The sequence below is a fragment of the Anneissia japonica genome, unplaced genomic scaffold, assembly GCF_011630105.1.
Source record: "Anneissia japonica isolate Jap-2015-1 unplaced genomic scaffold, ASM1163010v1 scaffold1203_len951721_cov167, whole genome shotgun sequence".
NCBI lineage: Eukaryota > Metazoa > Echinodermata > Crinoidea > Comatulida > Comatulidae > Anneissia > Anneissia japonica.
This window is the reverse complement of record NW_022722325.1, coordinates 359165-379359: the sequence shown is the minus strand read 5'-3', so window position 1 is coordinate 379359 and position 20195 is coordinate 359165. Positions and strand designations below refer to the sequence as shown.

Sequence of the window (20195 nt, the reverse complement as noted above, 5' to 3'; positions counted from 1 at the left end):
ATATTTTGACTTTAAAGAAAATAGAGAGTAATTAATTTGATCTACCAGTATTTTAAAGATGGAACCGTTAGTTCGAAACAGATTGTTTAACACCTCCCGATGCTACGATGTAGCTTGCAACAATAGAAATCCTGATCATTTCACTTGTAAACACTTGCTTAATTCTGAAAACGTATTTTTAAAATGTATATAAATTTAAAAAAAAAAGAATCCAGGCCCCCATAACCCCACCCCGTCCCCTTTTCATCCACACCGCGACAAAACAACCTCTACAACAAGGCTCGACGAATAAAACACTTCTTAGGCCCATGTCTACTAAATTTATCAGAACAACAGGGATGCCATAATAAGTACGTAAATGATTCAGCTTTATAAAGGTATAACCAATTCCCCCCGGGGTATTACTAACTAATTAACCCCCTGGAGTATCGACATAAAAATAGAAAATCTCTGTTCCCCAACCTATAGATTACCAGCTAACCGTAGAAAATTTCATCGCAATAGCTCAATGGGAACTGTGTTGTTGTTAAGGAGTTTCTTTGACTGCTGCTGTGATTTTTCTTCAATTTCTTCAGTACTTTAAAAGCCCTTTTGCTCAGAACTTTATAGGCCAGTTTATAGAGAACAATATTCAAAAATATCTTAACTTTACACATAATTGTCCGATTAAGGTCATTGAGCCCTCATTATAAAGTTAATGATGTGCTTAATTCATTTACATTGATAGAGTACGAGTTTACAGCCCTTTTGTGGTCTTGGGTCACATAATTATCATTATCACAAAATACGGCACGTTTTTTTAATGCGCCCGGAATACAGGTGGCGCATGCCCCTTTACGAAGTTTTTAAAGCCGTAGTCGTTAAACCTGTCACTGTCTATATCTTATTATGGTTTTGTATCACGTGGTTACTATAATGAAACTGTAACCAATCTCCAGGTTTTGGAAGTTAAAATCAGTTATTTTCTCCTCGTTCTTGTCTAGTGTGCCCTTCCCCCCATCCCCGTTTGCCACTAAATTTTGAAAATTTCAATGCGAATTGATTGGCCGAGCGGTTAAGCCAGGGGCAACGTAACCTTCAGCTCTAACATCGGCGCTGTTCGAACGGCTCCAGTGGTGGCACCATTACCTGCCCGGAGGAAGAGATAAAGGCCCCGACGGGGGGGGGGGCTAGTGGAGCGAATCGAGTCTCACTTGGATGGGGGCCAGGGGGTCGCCTAGGGCCCCTAGTGGGGTCAAGGGGGCTTCGCCCCCTGGAAGCCACAGATATTTGATGAATTATGGCGAATTTTTATTACTTATTTGATAGACATCGAGTTACTATAATATGACTTCATGTAGGCTATACTTTCTAATGTTGAAATTAGTTTCCAAAACCAAAACATTTTGATGAAACAAGAAACAAAGAGTATGCAATGTAACCATCTAATTAAGTGAAATTCTATATTTTGGAAATTCTACATGAAATCTGTCAACCACGCTTTCATGGTCGAGGTTGCTTCACCTATCACGATGTATTCCAACCATCATGAGGCTATCTAGATGAGCATTTGTCATAACAGAACGCAAACTATTTTTAATTAGTCTCATTGAATTATTATTATTATTATTATTATTATTATTAATATTATTATTATTATTGTTATTGTTGTTGTTGAGTGATGAAATTAACACAAACAATATGGTGGCTAAACGAATATTACATGTAAATATTTTTTTTATTTGTTTGTTCCCCGACAAAACTTATCGTCTTCCCCTTTGTTCCCCGACAAAACTTATCGTCTTCCCCGACGGGGGGGGGGGGTTGCTATGCTTCCCCAACGGAACAGTCTTCTCGGATAAGGATTTTAAACCGAGGCCCAGTGTACGCATTTGGCTCGTGTGCACTTTAAAGAACCCAGTAGGCCTACATCCTTCGAAGAGTATAGTAGGGGGCTACCGCGATGTACTGGTCCATTAAGTCCCCTGTTGTTTAATAGATATGCCATTAGGACAGTGATTAAGTTCACTTATTGGGCATATCCTTGGCTCTCGTGCCTACAGAAATGAAATGAAAATAAAAATGAAATAATGCTAATCAAATACGTGAAAATATGTGCTACTCACTATTCTGAAACTGTTGTGCCCCCGCCCACCTTTGGATCCGCCCCTGCGTTAGTGAAGCTTATGGACCACAATCATACAACCATCCATACGCAATGGGAATGAAAATGATCCATAATTAAACCAGCACAAAGTGCAACCTCCTACCAAGGACTTGTATGTACATATAAGTCCTTGCTTCTCAACTCTTTGGGGAGTATTCTTAGTCGTGCTTGCAAATTAATACCGATACAGACTAATAATCCTACCACGTACCCATTTACTGTACTCCTGGGTGGATAGAGACAAATGTAGGTTTGTGCGTTGCACATTAACTATTCACAGCGAAGGTTAGTATGACCTCCAACCTCAAGATCGATAGATCGAAACGCACCTAAAATTTGAAAATGTTTTGAGAGTGTTTTATTTTTGTTACTTTTTGAGAAAATTCTGGGAGATTGGCCCGGCCTTCCCCTCCTCTGGAATCCTATGAAAATATATATAGGCCCTAATTATAAGGTCACTTAAATAGGCTTATCTCACCTGTTCATCCAGTTCCTCGTTTTCCAATTCTCTGCTGATAAGCCTGGTTCACGTCGAACTTTATCTGGATATACCCGTCTTGAAACATGATACGATAATCCCCTAATTGCGTTCGATGCCAAGTTAGAGCCAGATAAACATCCAGCCAGTTTCAGGCCGTCGACGTCACACGGTGGAAAGGCTTGTTTAATAAAACATCTACTGTATTTTACGAACCTCTAGTACCAAGTGGTATTCGTTAAAAAAAATTGTAAACTACTGTAGAGAAGGTGTGAGTTTCCACTACCTAACCTAGCCGACCAGTACGAACCAACGAAAGTGCAGCAGCGTGTTCTATCGCAATCTAAGTAGTAGATTCTCTAGGCCCTAGCTACATTTACCTTCGATAAAAAACGAATTATTTTAATCGCTAGCTAGCATTCTTCCATTTAACAAAATATTGTTTTCATTTTCATTAAAACGTATGTATACTTTATGGACCTTTCTGTCCTGTTTTGTAGTTTTTAGATCGCTCAATTGTGTTATAGCAGAAATGGAAAAAATTGAATTGTCAATAAATAAATACAACAAATCTGATTATATTATTAAGAAAAATATACATTATCACTTTGAAAAACGTACGCAATCGGACTTAACGTTATTACTTGGTCGATGATGCAAAGGTCATTGGTTATTTCGACTATTCGTAAAACGGACGTTTGCTGGGTTTTTACCCATATTATTACAAATAATTTCTGAAAAACAGACTAATGAGACTACTTCGATGCTGTTGTTAGCATTGTTAAAGTACGTTGTTGCCAGCCAGAAGATGATAATGGTGGTACAATACAACGCTGGCTTAGATGCCTATGTTACGTAATCGTGTCCTTGTAATCCGAGCCGACTTTACCGTTAAGCAAGTTAATTCACCGTTATTCTAGTAAAGTTAAGTCTCTTAACTTAAGTGACTTAATTCCTTTATCTAGCTATAATTGAGTGGTACACGTCGCACTTTTTACTAGTTAAGTGGATGTATATCTAGATAAAAGTTCGACGTGAACCATGCTATAATACACCGGCGTGTCATACCTAAAATTAATAGATGGGTATCACATATGCTATTTCCATCCTTCTTAATTTTCACTTGAGCATCGCCATCGGGAGACTTTCTCTTCTTAATAATCTGCGATTTCCATTGTTTCTAATTACTTTTAATTGACTTATTAGCCCACTCTCTGAGAGAGATGGCTTATATGATGATTCTGAGCGAATTTTGAAGTCATTTGTTTTTCTATCTCCTCCTTCGTTTGTGACGCGATTAGGCCGATCTTGCAATAATATGGAAGATAAGGCGTGGGGAATTTAAAGTATGAAGAGTTTTTGCGAAAATATTGTCGGGAAATATGTGAAAAGTATGTTTTTTTAATCATATTTCTTAACACTACGGTGGGTTTCCTATGAAAGCGTGTTTGTCATTGATCAGATTACAAATCGCCTGATTCCACATTGTGTTTATCAACCAATCACGGCCTGGAATGGTAAGCTTTGCGGCTAATAAATGCGTCTGCACGAGTCTAGTTGGCAGCGAAGAATGAGTTGTTTTGTGGTGCTTGCAAGGGTGGGTGGTCTCTCCTCTGAGAGATAAACAATGTACACTACTGTAATCATGGAGGAATAATTCCTCCATGCTGTAATGAAGGCTTGCCTAGAGCTAGAGGAAGATGAAAGGCCTATATAGGTTGGCTGGGTAGTATGTGTGTGTAATAGATCAGATAACAGGAAATGTAGGCTACAAGTTGCTTTTATGTGTATTAAACCACATAATATTCAAATTAGTTAGTAGCGATGAGTGTTTGTGTGCAGCACATTTCGTGTCAATGTACTGTAATGCAGGCTGGCCTGACGAAGACGAATAGTGGCTGGGTACGTACTGTGTGTAGGCATAGGCCCTAGTCTAGATCAGATACTACAGGAAATAAATGTAGGCTACAAGTTGCTTTTATGTGTATTAAACCACACATTCAAATCAGTCAGTAGCGATGAGTGTATGTACAGCACATTTCGTGTTGCCGCACTGTGCTGTGGTTGATGACGAGGACGTTGCCGTTTTTAGATACATGATAGCAAGGTCCCACATGGAATTTTTGTTCTATTGAGACGGTAGCTTTTCAGAATTCATGCTCTAGGATGATTTTCCTTTACATTTATGAATTTTTTTAGCTTTTCGTACTCTACACTTAGCTATCCGTAGCCAACCACATAGGCCTAGGTACGTAATATATGTTAATTACATAAAATGTAGGCCGACAGTCGTATTTAATGGGGGCGGAATGTTCAATGGATTACATTCCATTCCAACGATGGTATAACCAGTCAATGGATAGCCCAGAAATGAGATATTTTGTTTAGATTTTCACAGCGTGTTCCATGTACCTCCTCCATTTATTTAAAATTAAATTATTAAAACATTGCCTATAATATAATCTAGTAATGTACTAGTATATTATTTAATCTAGTATCTATTTTTTTTTTTATATACTTGTAGTCAATCAATTAAAATGTCTTCTTTTTGAAATATTTAATTATTTTTATCCATTTATTTAAAAAATAATAATATTTTATCAGAGTGATTGCTAAAAAATATTAATATAAAATGGAAATAGTATGTTGGTGTAATCTTTCATATTATCCCTTAAGGGCTCGGATGAAATTCTCAATTGATGCAGTTATATCCACGTCTCATTGTTCCCATAATGCAAGAAGTATTGGTTTTCCAACATCTCTATTTACCCTCTTATTGGTTTCATTGATTCCACTTCGGTCACGCTCCGTTGACCTGTAAATATTAATCACATATCCTCCATGGTATTGTCACAGACACAATTTGTCTACAAGCGAAGGCTGAAGTGTGTGTATGTGTGTTCATGCTTACTTCTAATCTTGGAAATACAGTTCAAGAATTTTCTGGATGGCGTGTGGCTTTACCATGACAACGAGAAGCTAACAATCTTAGAAGTCAACTTGAAAATCTGTTAACAGGTAAAGAACAACAAAATATAAATGATTGTTTTCATTGCGATAAAATTAATTTCAATAGTAATAATAATAATAGATCAACCGTAATTTATGCACCTCCCCTATAGTATAGAAATAAATTACTGTCGTTGAATTAATAGGGATGAGGCATTCAAAAAATGTATTATTATTGTGAATATAAAACATGGTCAAGTATATTTCAAGTGCCTGAAAAAGAGCTAAAAATTTTATGAGTTACGTTTATCAGGAAATTAATAAAATAAATTGTATATTAATATTAGCACTTGCTTCTTGGCATTATTCTATGAATAAATTTAGAATATTGTACGCTTATTCCCCCACCCCTTGTATATTAGGACCAAGAGTCCTCTTCCTAGCAAACTGGGAAAATAATTTGAGGTTTCCTCATAAAAGGTTTAACAGCTGCACTCAAGCAAGATTTAAAGTCAGTTTTTGTTTTTCAATTAAAATTACAAACAGATGATAAAACTATTAAAAATAACAAGCACAAATTGAGAAAGCAGACAGCGCTCCTCCAAGGGCTTCAGTCCCTTCACCAACCTCCTCCGGTTTCAATCCCTCAAAATTGAATTACTAAATAATTAGTTACATTACAAAAATATTATTAGTTAGGTCTATATAACCAGGTGGTTGTAAACCATCTAGGGGGTAAATCTGTTGAACAGGAGTCTGACAATTTCCGGTGGATGCTAGTGGGACTACCAGACCCTGGTCAGTGTCCTAAGGGGTTCAAGGGGGTTAGGGGCTATCCTCTGGCATTTTAGAGAAACAATTTTTTGGCCATTTTTAAGCTGTTCGGGATGTACTGTAGGCCTAATCACTGCAGTGAGATGTATTATAGAACTGAGTGTAATTGATTTGGTATGTTTTATTATAGTTTAATGGCCCCCTTAAAATGCCAGAGTTTCTTTTATTTAACATTATTTTGAGAATTTGTTTTTAATTCTTCCAGAACCATTTATCTCACTTTTCCAGGAGAATAATCTCTATTCCATCTTTAACCACTAAATATTTTCAAACCTTCATCCTAGTATTTCTGAACTATATCTTATTTTAGTCATATTTAATATGTCACTTTGTATTGCTTATACATTAATTTCTCAAATAATTCATCATTCAATTATTAAATAGGTCAAAGGTCAAATATACAATTGTTTATGAAGCCAATTGATTTGTTTTATTGTTGCATATATCAATATTTTTATCTAAAATACAGAATCTCTTGAGTTGCATAACGATATCAGTATATTCCTGCATAATAATAATAATTGAGTGTAGTCTAAATTGATAATAAAAATACAAACTGAAATTGCGTAGTCATCTTACCGCTGAGTTTATAGCATGCTAACGAGGACTAGAAACCAGTAATAAGCCTTTGTTTATTTAATAGCCACATTCTAATGGTTGTTTATGATTGTATTGTTTGGTGCATGCTTTACAGTATATAGAATCATAAAATTTCATATGCTACTTGAATGTGGAACACAAACTACCTAGAAAAATTATAGATTTGAACTCCTCAGAAAGCACTTTAAAATGATTATATTTCATAATTATGGTGTACATTCTGCAAATAATATAAATATTGAAAATAATTGTAGCTGATTACCTATGCTCTGATTTTAGATATAAAATATATAATTTTATATACTTTTTATATAAAAAAAATGTACTTATAATCAGGTTTTTTTTTGTGTTCATCTATTTAGAAGTGAACATCTGTTCTAGGTCTTTCCTCACTTTTTTTGTATTTACATTTCTTCTTTCTATATGTAAATGGCTGAAATAAAATAAAATCGAGCTGACTGTAGACTATGAATTGTAAATGACCATTTAGGAGGCAAAGTTCTGGCAATCAGTAAAGCTTGTACAGTGGTAGATCCAGGAATTTGAAATAGAGGGGGCCCAGGGAGACACTTTCAGAGATGGTCCTATACCACCTCAGCCCCACTATGGTCGGGGCTGAGATAAACAAATTTATGATTATGACACCTCAAAATGGCAGGTAATGACAATCTCAGACCAAAATTTGAATATAATTTTCTTTTCATCTAAATTTTTTGCTGAATTTTGAAATATTTAGGGAAGCCCTGGCTAACCTCTCCCCCCCCCCCACCATCCACCCAACCCTTGAATCTTCCACTGTTCTGTTTCTAAAGATCAAATGGATTTTAGAGTTTGAATTTTACTTTTCATAATACCATGCAATTACTAAAAGACTCAATGCTGATCGGCAGTGATGACTTAATTTAATTTCAACTACGGTAAGTCTCTTTATGAGACTTGTGAGGTGGAGTTGTTTCAACTGTGGAAAAAATCCTTATAGGATTGAATGATTTGAACCCAGGACCCTACGATTGGAAGGCAAGCATCTTAACCACCAGGTCACTGCGCAGCTCCACTTTTTATTTTTATGGTAAAGAGAAATGATATACATTCTATCAAATCTCAAGTTTTCTTTGATATATTTATTGTTTGTAAATAATTTATCAGAAAAATGAATATTTGTTACCATAGTAACAATCTCCATTTGGTCAAGACTCACAGTGGTAGTTCCAAAGGTCGGGATTTCCAAATTAATTGCAAATTAAGAAATGCAGTTAAATTGCTTTTACTTTATCCTTGCCGAATATGAATGATATGTAAACATTAGAACTAAAATTTCAGATGATTTATACTAAATCGAGGAATGATGTTCCTTATAAACGGAGTATATGTCTTAGAACAGGATCATTTCTGAGGAAGTGGAGTTCGGAGTATACAATACAAAAATTTGTTTGAGCTTTTATTTTGTAATACAATATTTGAGATATAGAGTATTATCTTAAACATGTCGCAACCTGAAAGAAACAAGGCAAGTTAGTAGTATAGAATTAGAAGATTATTATTATATTTAATTTATGAGGCTGTCAAAGTGGTTTCATTGGAAGTCGTTGCTCTGAATATCGGACATATTGAATGATGCACGTACTATGTTCTGCGGCTGTCTCTTATACACATCTAGATGTGTATAAGAGACAGGTCCTACACTGAGTTAGTACATAATTTGCATGCATAAATCGCGGAGAATGCTATCTTGTTGCTATAAGATCTTTGACGTATTCCCATATATAAAGGGAGGGCCTTTACTATTATCAAGTGCTATTTGGTTTCTCATGGGCTATATTGGTTGGTCTTTTCTCTTTATTTTATTTATTTTTTTTTTTCAATGTTTGTTTTTTTAATGTAATGTTTTGTATGCCAAAACTATATAAAAAATACATAAATATATATACAGTATAGTCTGATGTGCCTATATACAGTATGGTCATGATGTGAAGAAGAGAGCACCTTAGCTCAGTTGGCTATACTGGTGGTAGCTACTGTGTGTACGCTGAACCATGGAGATCTCTTGGTCTCTGGTTCAATTCCCATCGCTGCTCTTGTATTTTAGTATGGAGGGTTGAAAGTTACGATAGCATCGTCTTTCAGATGAGACGTTTAAGCCATTGGTCTCGTGTGCATTGTGGCCCATGAGCATGTTAAAGAACGCATTATATGTACACTCTTCAGAAAAGAGTTGGGGATTGTCTCCCGGTGTACTGCCCAATCACCACCAGAAGGGCCCCAAATAATTATTCTTCAGACTTTCGTGGGTTATCCAATCCAAAATCCAATCATGACCATATTTAGGCATGTCACATGTTCTATTCAAATAAAATTTCATAGTCTGCGCAGGGCTTTAGGTGTACCACTACTTATATGTTACTTAATTTGTTTAGTTCGATAACACTTTCGCATCAGCACAAAATAACTCACTTAATGTTTGCCAATTAAAGTGTTAGGCCAGCGTTAACAACTCAGAGCAGAATAAATCAGAAATTGCTTCATTAAAATTAATGCCTGTCTCTTATACACATCTAGATGTGTATAAGAGACAGGCACACACATTGTGCGGGCCTCGTTATGATTGGTAAAAGCAACAAATTTCCAAAAGTATACGTCTTGCGGCAAACTTTATGACTGAGAACTGGTAGGTTTGTGGCTATGATTTTCACTATTTTTTGTCGGAGAAATCTGTCTTGTCAATCAAATGCCGATAAAAGTGTTTGAAAGCAAACTGCATGTCAAGTTGCCAAAAGTCTGTCGGCGAAACGGCATTCGGCGGCGCCGACGCTAGCGACCGCCGGTGGTCAAGAGATTGTATAGACTCACTTGTCCAGTCGTCACTGGCCACACAGCAGAAATGAGAAGCTGCCTAGCCTTGGCCTCCCTATCTTTGCTTAAATGATGGAGCCTCTCTCGGTCTTGCAAGGAAACGGGTGATGAATCAGTTAATATACTCAAGTTTGTCGAAGTTTTAATAGGATTTAGGCCTATGGTTAGATGGTATTTCTACCTAAGCCAGGCATAGAGGCCTAGGCTATTCTATCTAGCTAGGACCTAAGCCAGTAGTAGTAAGTAGGAGATAGCGGCCTAACTAAAAAGACTACCTACTAAGCCTATGCACTATAAACTAGGCATGGGCCTAGGCCTGTCTCTTATACACATCTATTACATTCACCCGGGCAATTCAAACTAGTCACCAAATTTTCAGTCACCAAACTGTCACCGATAATCCCCTAACCTAACCTTTTGTTTTCAAATTCAATACCCTCATTAATTTAATGGGCAAGAAGATTCTTTTGTGACTGTAAATCCAACTGGCGGACTTATCTCCCTATTGTCTCAATTTTCACTCTCATTGTAACCAATTTCTAAAGAGCACACAATAGTGGACTATAAATTTTAAGGAAACATGACAAACTTAACACGTCACGCTACACATCGCCACTTAATTAATACCACTTTTTGTTTTTAATATTTCAATAAACCCTCATATACCTCCTTCATAAGCTTCAACCCATTAAGTACAAAATGAAATTAATAAAATTATTAATAAATAATTATGAATTATGATGACGTAATATTCTATTGTGCACCTATACCATCATATTAACTACTTTGGGTAAATTCGACCCAGTCATTGGGTATATCAAAAATTGTGAGTGGTCACGCTGCCTACGAGCAGATTACGAGAGGTTACGCGCAGATACGAAGCAGTACTGTAATTCCTGACTGTACTGTAATTTCTATGTTCACGACGGTCGGCTAGCTGTTAGCGTGCCCCAAATGCCCAAGTGCACACAACAGCAGAATTAAAGCAGCCGACTGCCGGGTAAATAATGGCTTTCGAGCTTGGGGGTTTTCACTTGAATGCTTGAATGATTTCAATGTCAATGGCCAGGCCACGATTTTTTTTCCCGTACGAAACATTTGCATGAAACTTCACTCGGGTCATTTAAGTGCATGATAAGTGGCTAAAACAATTTTTAACATTTTAGCCAATTTTGGCTAAACAAATATCCAATTGGCTAAATTTTTTTTTTAGCTTTAGTCAATTGGCTAAACAAAAATGAAAGTTAGAGTGAACCCAGCATTCACTCACCAAACTGTCTACTTATATCATAAAACTGTACAAAATATTTCAAAAAGTTACGTACACAACAAACCTTACAACAACCATATTTCAATTAATACACTGTACACGACATCACACCTTTCCTAACTGTTAAGTGAACATAACAAAAAAAGGTCTATGATGATGCATACAAATAACTCTAACTTTAAATGTTTTTCTTTATGCTCAATACACATAACAACACTCCACACAACCGCCACCCACCGACAGCACTTAAACATTGCCAGCTATTGTCAAGTGGGCTATTGCATCATTGATGCTCTCGTTTTTATAGCTTTAAGCCGATTTCATAAGTTATAACAAATCATTTTTTTTGTACATTTTATCGCACAAAAGGCCGGCCTATAGAGAATAAGCGTACAGTATTTTAAGGATCAACACGGAAATAATAAGATAAAAGTGCCGGAATTTCCATAGTAGAAAAACTAACTACTGAAATAACCGACTGGCAGATTCAACGCTGTTGTTTGTACTCTCAAAGACCATGCTGTAAGTAAACAGTGTCTAGGCATAGTAATATTTTATTATTACAATAGTCTATTAATTTTCACTGTGTCGACTAAACTTACACTCGACCGACTACCAGAAATGTTGGCCTACTATTAGCTTCCACACGCTTTCATCTCATCCACAAGCACGACCACTGCTTTTGTGACTCGCGAGGGAGAAGTCAAACATGCATAATTCATATCATCTGTTCACCTAAATGACTTTAAATAGCGCCCTTTATAATTTCGGCCTTAACTGTATGGAAAAAATAATGCGCCCGGGCCACCTTGAAACCGCCACTGAATACTTACGGAGATGGAGGATAGCCTACCACCTCAGCCCCACGATGGTTGGGGCTTCAAAGGTGAGAAAATTTGTGATTATAGCTCCTCTAGATGACCAGAAATGCACTCTCAGACTTAAAGTCAGACCAGGGAACAGTGTAATTTCACTGTTCCCTGGCCAGACTCCGGAGGAAAAAAAATTGTTGATATGTTGTAGGCCTAGTACTGATTTTTCTAAGGCAGAAAATTTTTTTCTTCCGGAGCCTGACTTTAAAATTTGAATATAATATTCTTTATATCGCCATAAAAAATAAAAAAAATAAAAAATTGGAACAATTTAGGCCCCGCCCTATAAGAATTCGCCACTGATTTTTCCGAACAAAGCCGCGCGCAGTCGAGATTTCTTGCACAATCTCAATACAATACAATACAATGAATTGTTTATCATGAGGGGTAGGCCTATCTGATATGAGTAACCCCGGCAAAACCTTCACTTTTCCCATAATGGATAAAAATTACCCTTCTAGTAGCCCGGGAATGATACTCCAACTGTGGTGGGTCCAGAAAGTCGAAATAGAGGAGACTCAGGGAGGGTCTTGCGCAAATGGAGTGTCCACCCACTTCAGCCCCACAACAGTAGTGGATTTGTGATTATGGCACCTCTAGATGGCCGGAAATGGCACTTTTTCAGATTAAAATTTAATATAATTTTGTCTGTTTTCTTCATTTTTTTAATAATAATTTTGAAAAAAAATAGGAGGTTGGGGGCCCGTGCAGACTTGGCTCCCCCTTGAATCCGCCACTGTTCAATATAACACTTGACATAACCTATCACTTTGTTTCACAAATGACTAATTCCTAATGTCAAGCAGAAGATTTTTTTATTCGAAATATTTTTTTTTTATTCAATACAGTTTTTACAACCTATAACACATTAACCACTGAGGGTACTATATAATAATAATAATAATAATAATAATAATAATAATAATAATAATAATAATAATAATAATAATAATAATAATAATAATAATAATAATAATAATAATAATAATAATAACGATAATAATAATGATATGACATTGCAGCGTTCATAATGTTTGTCACTGGTGTTGGGAACAGTCACAAATGTAGGGGGTGGGGAAGGGATAATTTGCCTATTGGCAACAATATTTTGTCGGCACACACATTGTGCGGGCCTCGTTATGATTGGTAAAAGCAACAAATTTCCAAAAGTATACGTCTTGCGGCAAACTTTATGACTGAGAACTGGTAGGTTTGTGGCTATGATTTTCACTATTTTTTGTCGGAGAAATCTGTCTTGTCAATCAAATGCCGATAAAAGTGTTTGAAAGCAAACTGCATGTCAAGTTGCCAAAAGTCTGTCGGCGAAACGGCATTCGGCGGCGCCGACGCTAGCGACCGCCGGTGGTCAAAAGATTGTATAGACTCACTTGTCCAGTCGTCACTGGCCACACAGCAGAAATGAGAAGCTGCCTAGCCTTGGCCTCCCTATCTTTGCTTAAATGATGGAGCCTCTCTCGGTCTTGCAAGGAAACGGGTGATGAATCAGTTAATATACTCAAGTTTGTCGAAGTTTTAATAGGATTTAGGCCTATGGTTAGATGGTATTTCTACCTAAGCCAGGCATAGAGGCCTAGGCTATTCTATCTAGCTAGGACCTAAGCCAGTAGCAGTAGGAGATAGCGGCCTAACTAAAAAGACTACCTACTAAGCCTATGCACTATAAACTAGGCATAGGCCTAGGCTTGACCTAGGCTAGGCTAGGAAGGGCGGAGGGCTAGCTAGCCTAGGCCTAGTTGTAGTAGGCCTAGCCTAGTAGCGTTTCCGAATGGGGGAGGGGGATACTAATACAACTATCCTAGGCCCGAGCCTACCAACACTCTTCCCACCAACACAACACCAAACTTCAGTAGCTAGCCAGAGAATGTATATAATGAAATAAAATAAGTAAAAGTTAGTACAATAAAAACAACATTCAAGTAGTAGCCTAGGCCCTACATCAAAGTATTTTTTTTTTTTTTTTTATAAATAAAATTTGCAAAAATTGTCTTTGTTTTTTGTGGGAACCCCAAATATATCCACTTACGTAGACTTAATAAAAGTTTCTACTTGTATCTTCAGTTCACCATGTAGCAACTTCTTATGACATTTATCGAGTAAATTAAGGCCAGCCGGAATTGATGGTAACAACAAGATGGAGCGAATGTGCACAAGAAGTCATGCAATCCAACGAGCAATCTTGAGCAGTGTGGACAGGGAGATCAGGAAAGCAGTTGCAACAGGCAATATACACAAGGTTTGTTGTTAACCTTTGTCCAATTTTTCGTTGACAAAAAGGTGAACGTATTCCAATTATCTTATAATAACAAGATAGCGTTCTCCATGGTTTGCATAGTAACAAATTATAATAGAAGCGTCCAATTCACGCAGAAAACAATAAAAAGTAATTGTAACTGAGAGAGGGCTTCCTAGTTGTTACTATGGCAGTTGTTCAAGAATTTGCACGGTGATCATAGAATGTAAAAGTTCAAAAGTAATTGTAATTGCAAGAGGGCGTCCTACACTGAGTTAGTACATAATTTGCATGCATAAATCGCGGAGAATGCTATCTTGTTGCTATAAGATCTTTGACGTATTCCCATATATAAAGGGAGGGCCTTTACCAAGTGCTATTTGGTTTCTCATGGGCTATATTGGTTGGTCTTTTCTCTTTATTTTATTTATTTTTTTTTTTCAATGTTTGTTTTTTTAATGTAATGTTTTGTATGCCAAAACTATATAAAAAATACATAAATATATATACAGTATAGTCTGATGTGCCTATATACAGTATGGTCATGATGTGAAGAAGAGAGCACCTTAGCTCAGTTGGCTATACTGGTGGTAGCTACTGTGTGTACGCTGAACCATGGAGATCTCTTGGTCTCTGGTTCAATTCCCATCGCTGCTCTTGTATTTTAGTATGGAGGGTTGAAAGTTACGATAGCATCGTCTTTCAGATGAGACGTTTAAGCCATTGGTCTCGTGTGCATTGTGGCCCATGAGCATGTTAAAGAACGCATTATATGTACACTCTTCAGAAAAGAGTTGGGGATTGTCTCCCGGTGTACTGCCCAATCACCACCAGAAGGGCCCCAAATAATTATTCTTCAGACTTTCGTAGGTTATCCAATCCAAAATCCAATCATGACCATATTTAGGCATGTCACATGTTTTATTCAAATAAAATTTCATAGTCTGCGCAGGGCTTTAGGTGTACCAATACTTATATGTTACTTAATTTGTTTAGTTCGATAACACTTTCGCATTAGCACAAAATAACTCACTTAATGTTTGCCAATTAAAGTGTTAGGCCAGCGTTAACAACTCAGAGCAGAATAAATCAGAAATTGCTTCATTAAAATTAATGCTTTTAGTAAAATGGTATGATGATAATTAATTGTGTCTATCTATGCTTGAAAAGGGAAATTTTTTTTTTTTTTTTTTTATTTTAAAATAAATTACAACAGTATTACTTTTAAAACTTTTAATGATTATCCTACATAAAACTTTTTTCTGTGCTGGTGGTGGATGGTGCAGTGCTGTCCTGGAGGCCCTATCCTAAAATCTGGCTATGCTGCTTCTCTTTCTGAAATCCAGTATATTACTAGGTTTATTGCTATTTATTTACTCAACAGGTGCAGATGTTATTGTTAGAGGGCTCTTCTCCTAATACTGTTGACTCAAATGGCTGGACGTTACTACACTTAGCGGCATCAAGGGGAACTGATCGCGTTCTAAGAATCTTATTACAATATGGAGGTAAATGTCATAACTATTTTTGTCTTATACTAAACAAAAATGTTTCTTTTCTTATACTAAACAAAAATGTTTTATAACCACATAGGAGTGGAGTTGAATAACTTGGTGGTTAAGATGCTTGCTTTCCAATCCCAGGGTCCTAGGTTCAATTCCCGTCACGGTAACATGATTTTTTTTTCTCACAACCAAAAACAACTCCACTCCCTAAGCCTCATAATGAGACTTAGTTTATGTACAGCATCTTGTGTTTATGATTGTCTTGTGAAGGGATATGCCACTTTGAACAGTGATTAAGTTCACTGCTTAGCAATCCTTGGCCTTTGACCTAAAACTAGTTAATAAAAAATAAAAAAACATACATAATGGAACATTCCACTAAGCCCCACCCCTTGGATATTGTTGCTAAGGTCCCGAAAAATGACTAAAAAAAACATACTCAATCACATGTGTTTTTTGGGACAGTACATGCGTTTGTTGGACATGCACCCTAGCACTGTGTGATTGGTCAGTTTGATTGACACTCCAGGAAGGTCAATTGCCCAGCTGTCCTATCATTGTTGGAATGAAAACAGCTTAACCAACTAAGCTACAGCTCCCCTTTTTTTATTTATCATAAATGTTTGTCTTACAGGTAATCCTGAAATAAAGGACCGTATTGGAGGATTTACTTGCTTGCACTATGCAGCAATGCATGGGCGTACACGACTCGCCCGTATGCTATTAGAAGTTACCAGAGACAAATTTCACTTCATCGATACCCCAAGTAACGATGGATGGACTTCATTACACGTGGCAGCACATTACGGACGTGATTCATTTGTTAAAACGCTTCTTCATTTCAGAGCTTCAGTTGACCCTTTGAGTACAAAAAGCACAACTCCGTTACAGTTGGCGGTTATTAAACAGAAGCTAAATTGTGTCCGTATATTGATCGGAGCAAAGGCTTGTATTAACGTTCAGTGCGGTTTCCCTCTGCGGTACGCTATTATCAAAGGTTATCATAAAACAGTTGAGTTGCTGCTAAATGAAGGGGCTGACCCTACTATAGGCCGGGAAGAAGACAACCAAACCCCCTTGCATCTAGCTGTAATGCGAGATGAAGTTGATCTGTGTCAGATACTTTATCGATTCGGTGCAGTTTGTTATGTACAGAATGACCTAGGTCAAACACCGCTAACTATTGCCAAAACTAAAATATGTGTGAATGGTCAGCTTATACCCAGGTCATGTCAACCAGTAATAGAAGAGTTTGCAGGTAATTTATTTTTCATTAATAAAATAATGAACACAAAACAGTACTCAATGTTATTCTATATTTAGTAGATTTATTTATGACCTTTCAGAGCATCAATTGCTAAGTCAGGCACTCACTGCGGCCGACGCGATTTTATGTACAACGCAACGCCATAATGTGCGCGCAACAGATCTTTTTTAATGAGGATCCGTTCAGACTGTAACCTACAATCAGCAGATGGCATTGTGTCGTCTGGCGCTCACAGGTAGCAGAGTTAAATTTGTTGTACGACATTCGTACAACCGTTCGTTGTACAACACAATGTTTTCCCGATTAAATTCCGGTAAATATATTGCTTTGCCATGATGCATACAATTAAACAAATTTCCATACAATTAAACAAATTTCCAAGTATTTAATTTTCTGCTTTAAATGAGTTGGATTTTGTATGTTGGATGATGTAAAAGTTTTCAAATCGCTAAAATACTGTAGCTCTTGCACTTGACTGAATTTTAATTTCACAAAAGAATATCTCAACTTCGTGCAAACTCTACTCGGGTTATGAAATGATTATATTTCACTGGTATAAATATTCATTTTTTATGCAATTCTTATAAATATTATCCCAAAATTATATAATACTGTACTGTAAAATTTATTGCTGCGAAGCAGCCAATTCATATTCTTGACAGCAATTTGACCTCTGAAAGGTCATTGTTTGTCAAAAATCAATCGCCTGAGACAACCGGAAAGCAGAGTTTCCTTCTTTCGTTCTGCCGCGTAAAATCAATTACTTTAGGCGACGTTTGTAGACTAACCTACTCGTACCAACGTCCACATGTTGCGACGCTGGAGTACTATTCAGCGTTTTTACTATATTTCTAGGTTTCCTATTTCTACGTTTAATCGGCTCATGTCTCAGCCACAATATTTTGAGGACAATATTATTTATGAACCTAGTTAAACTTATTTACTAGCCTATTTCAACGTGCTAATTATTACATTTAGGCGACGCTTGTTGTAGACTGGCATAGTGTTTGCGGAAATAAATACCATTTTATACACATGCGCAGATCGATTCGCCAGCAGTGAGTCATCACCAGCAGCAGCGAGCCATCGCCAGCAGAGAGATGTCACTGCAGCAAAACACTATTGTTCTAATAATATATAGACAATGGGTCGTGCTCATATTATTTTTTATATTTTTATTATTCATTATTTTCACTTGACTCGCATAAATAATTTTGTTCGAAGAACATTTTATGCAGTTGTACTTAGCAGCACTTCACTTGCAATTTGCAATTTCTAGTATAAATAATTATTTTATTTTCTCTAACAGGAAACCCAAGATCTTTGCAGGACCTATGTCGGTTTGTTATCAGAGCAAATGTGTTCCGCCTGAGTGAACTATATCAACTGCCACTTTCAACATGTATGATCAACTATCTGAAATACAAATTTGATTGGTGATCACCTTAACTAATTTGCATAATCTGTAGTTTGTGAGGTTTTTTGGGATGCAGAAAGATGGTACCAAAGAAGATCAATGTATTTTGAAACTGAAGTCATTGCCAAGTATAAAGATAACATTGTATTGCAAGCCCTGTCCAGACTATCAAATAACATAGATGTGTATAAGAGACAGCCTATATACAGTATGGTCATGATGTGAAGAAGAGAGCACCTTAGCTCAGTTGGCTATACTGGTGGTAGCTACTGTGTGTACGCTGAACCATGGAGATCTCTTGGTCTCTGGTTCAATTCCCATCGCTGCTCTTGTATTTTAGTATGGAGGGTTGAAAGTTACGATAGCATCGTCTTTCAGATGAGACGTTTAAGCCATTGGTCCTGTGTGCATTGTGGCCCATGAGCATGTTAAAGTACGCAGTACATGTACACTCTTTGTATATTGACAATAACATAACCATAAGCTATCTATTATAGAGAATGAAAATACAAATATGTTAACCCTTGGTAGAGGACTGCCACATGCAGAATATTTTCACCATTGTTTTTATGACTATTGGAGTGATATTTTACCCTACCCAACGTTTTATCGTACCAAATACTCAGTACGTTTCCAAAAAAGAAATTATTTGAGTGTAAATCGAACCCACGTCCTCCAGATAAGTAGCCTGGTGCCATAACCACTAGAGTACCAAGCTTGCACTCTGTGGCTATTGTTGAATCCCCAAGTAGCAGAGGGTACTGAAAATGTTTTCGGTGTGAGTTTGCGTCAGGAAAATATAGTGATGTTTTGCCCTACCCGAATATTCGGTATAGTATACGCTCCCAAGTATTTGGGAGCGTATAAGGTAGGGCAAAACATCACTCCCATGATATTTTCCTGATGCAAAATCACATTGAAATAGTAATTTGAAATACTTAAATACATTGTAGTTATAATTCCTTTATTGATCCTCATCCAACGAGGAAACTGCGAATTTGGGTTGAGAACATGCAGCACCACCTTAACTACAACGTATTAAACCGATGAAAACAAGGCTTGTAACTCTTGTGAGGGCTAGTTGAGGAGATGAGCATTTAGACCTTAAACCTGGATCCTCAACTGTAAGAGGTAGTTTAGCCTTCTTGGTGGAAGGCTCAGCTATATATATTAAAGTACTGTATAGTCATCGGTAGTGGCGTCAACAGGCTGCATTCCTTCTGGGACCCTGATCGAAGCTCTATTTGGGCTCTAGGTTCGGACCCCGCTGTCGGACCCCTCATCGGGTAATTTCCTGAGCCACCACTATTAGTCATGGACATTGGGATTGAATTGATTGGAATAAATAACATTTTTTTTCTGAAAACCCCTATGGATTAATGAGATGATTCCATATTCTATGATCAGGGAAAATGCAACTCTTTTAAGCATTTTTTTTCCTGAAATGAATGCATTTTTACCTATTAAATTGAGTTTAATGTTCCTGCTTGTTTTTTCATGGGGTTAAAATGCTGGCATTGTTTACCACAAAAATGAAAAACAAAAACTCCAAACCTGTTTACCTCCTAGCAAGGCTGTTGTTTATAAAGAATAACATTCTTCCAATATAAATGATGCGTATTAAGAATATAATGGTTATAAAGATTACTAAACATATTAGGAAATGAAGAAATCAACTATTAATTTCTATTTTGGTACAACTAGACATTCCAAAAAAATGTATGATTCATATACCGTAAATGCTTGAATAAGCTCA

At 36.8% G+C, this 20195-nt stretch overlaps 1 protein-coding gene across 8 annotated transcripts; it reads left to right on the top strand.

Moving 5' to 3' along the window:
- Positions 1-9923: 9923 nt before the first annotated feature.
- Positions 9924-18612, top strand: LOC117111837 (ankyrin repeat and SOCS box protein 7-like). 8 transcript variants are annotated; one of them, XM_033254844.1, is made up of 5 exons: positions 9924-9961; positions 14079-14253; positions 15635-15758; positions 16390-17013; positions 18332-18612. In XM_033254844.1, exons 2-5 carry the CDS (start codon positions 14152-14154, stop codon positions 18460-18462), a joined length of 981 nt encoding a protein of 326 aa, XP_033110735.1. In that variant the 5' UTR covers positions 9924-9961; positions 14079-14151; the 3' UTR covers positions 18463-18612. The 8 variants fall into 8 exon arrangements, with proteins under 8 accessions (XP_033110735.1, XP_033110734.1, XP_033110730.1 ...); XM_033254843.1 differs by having other exon boundaries at positions 9950-9972; XM_033254839.1 differs by lacking the exon at positions 9924-9961 and adding an exon at positions 13339-13494.
- Positions 18613-20195: the final 1583 nt, after the last annotated feature.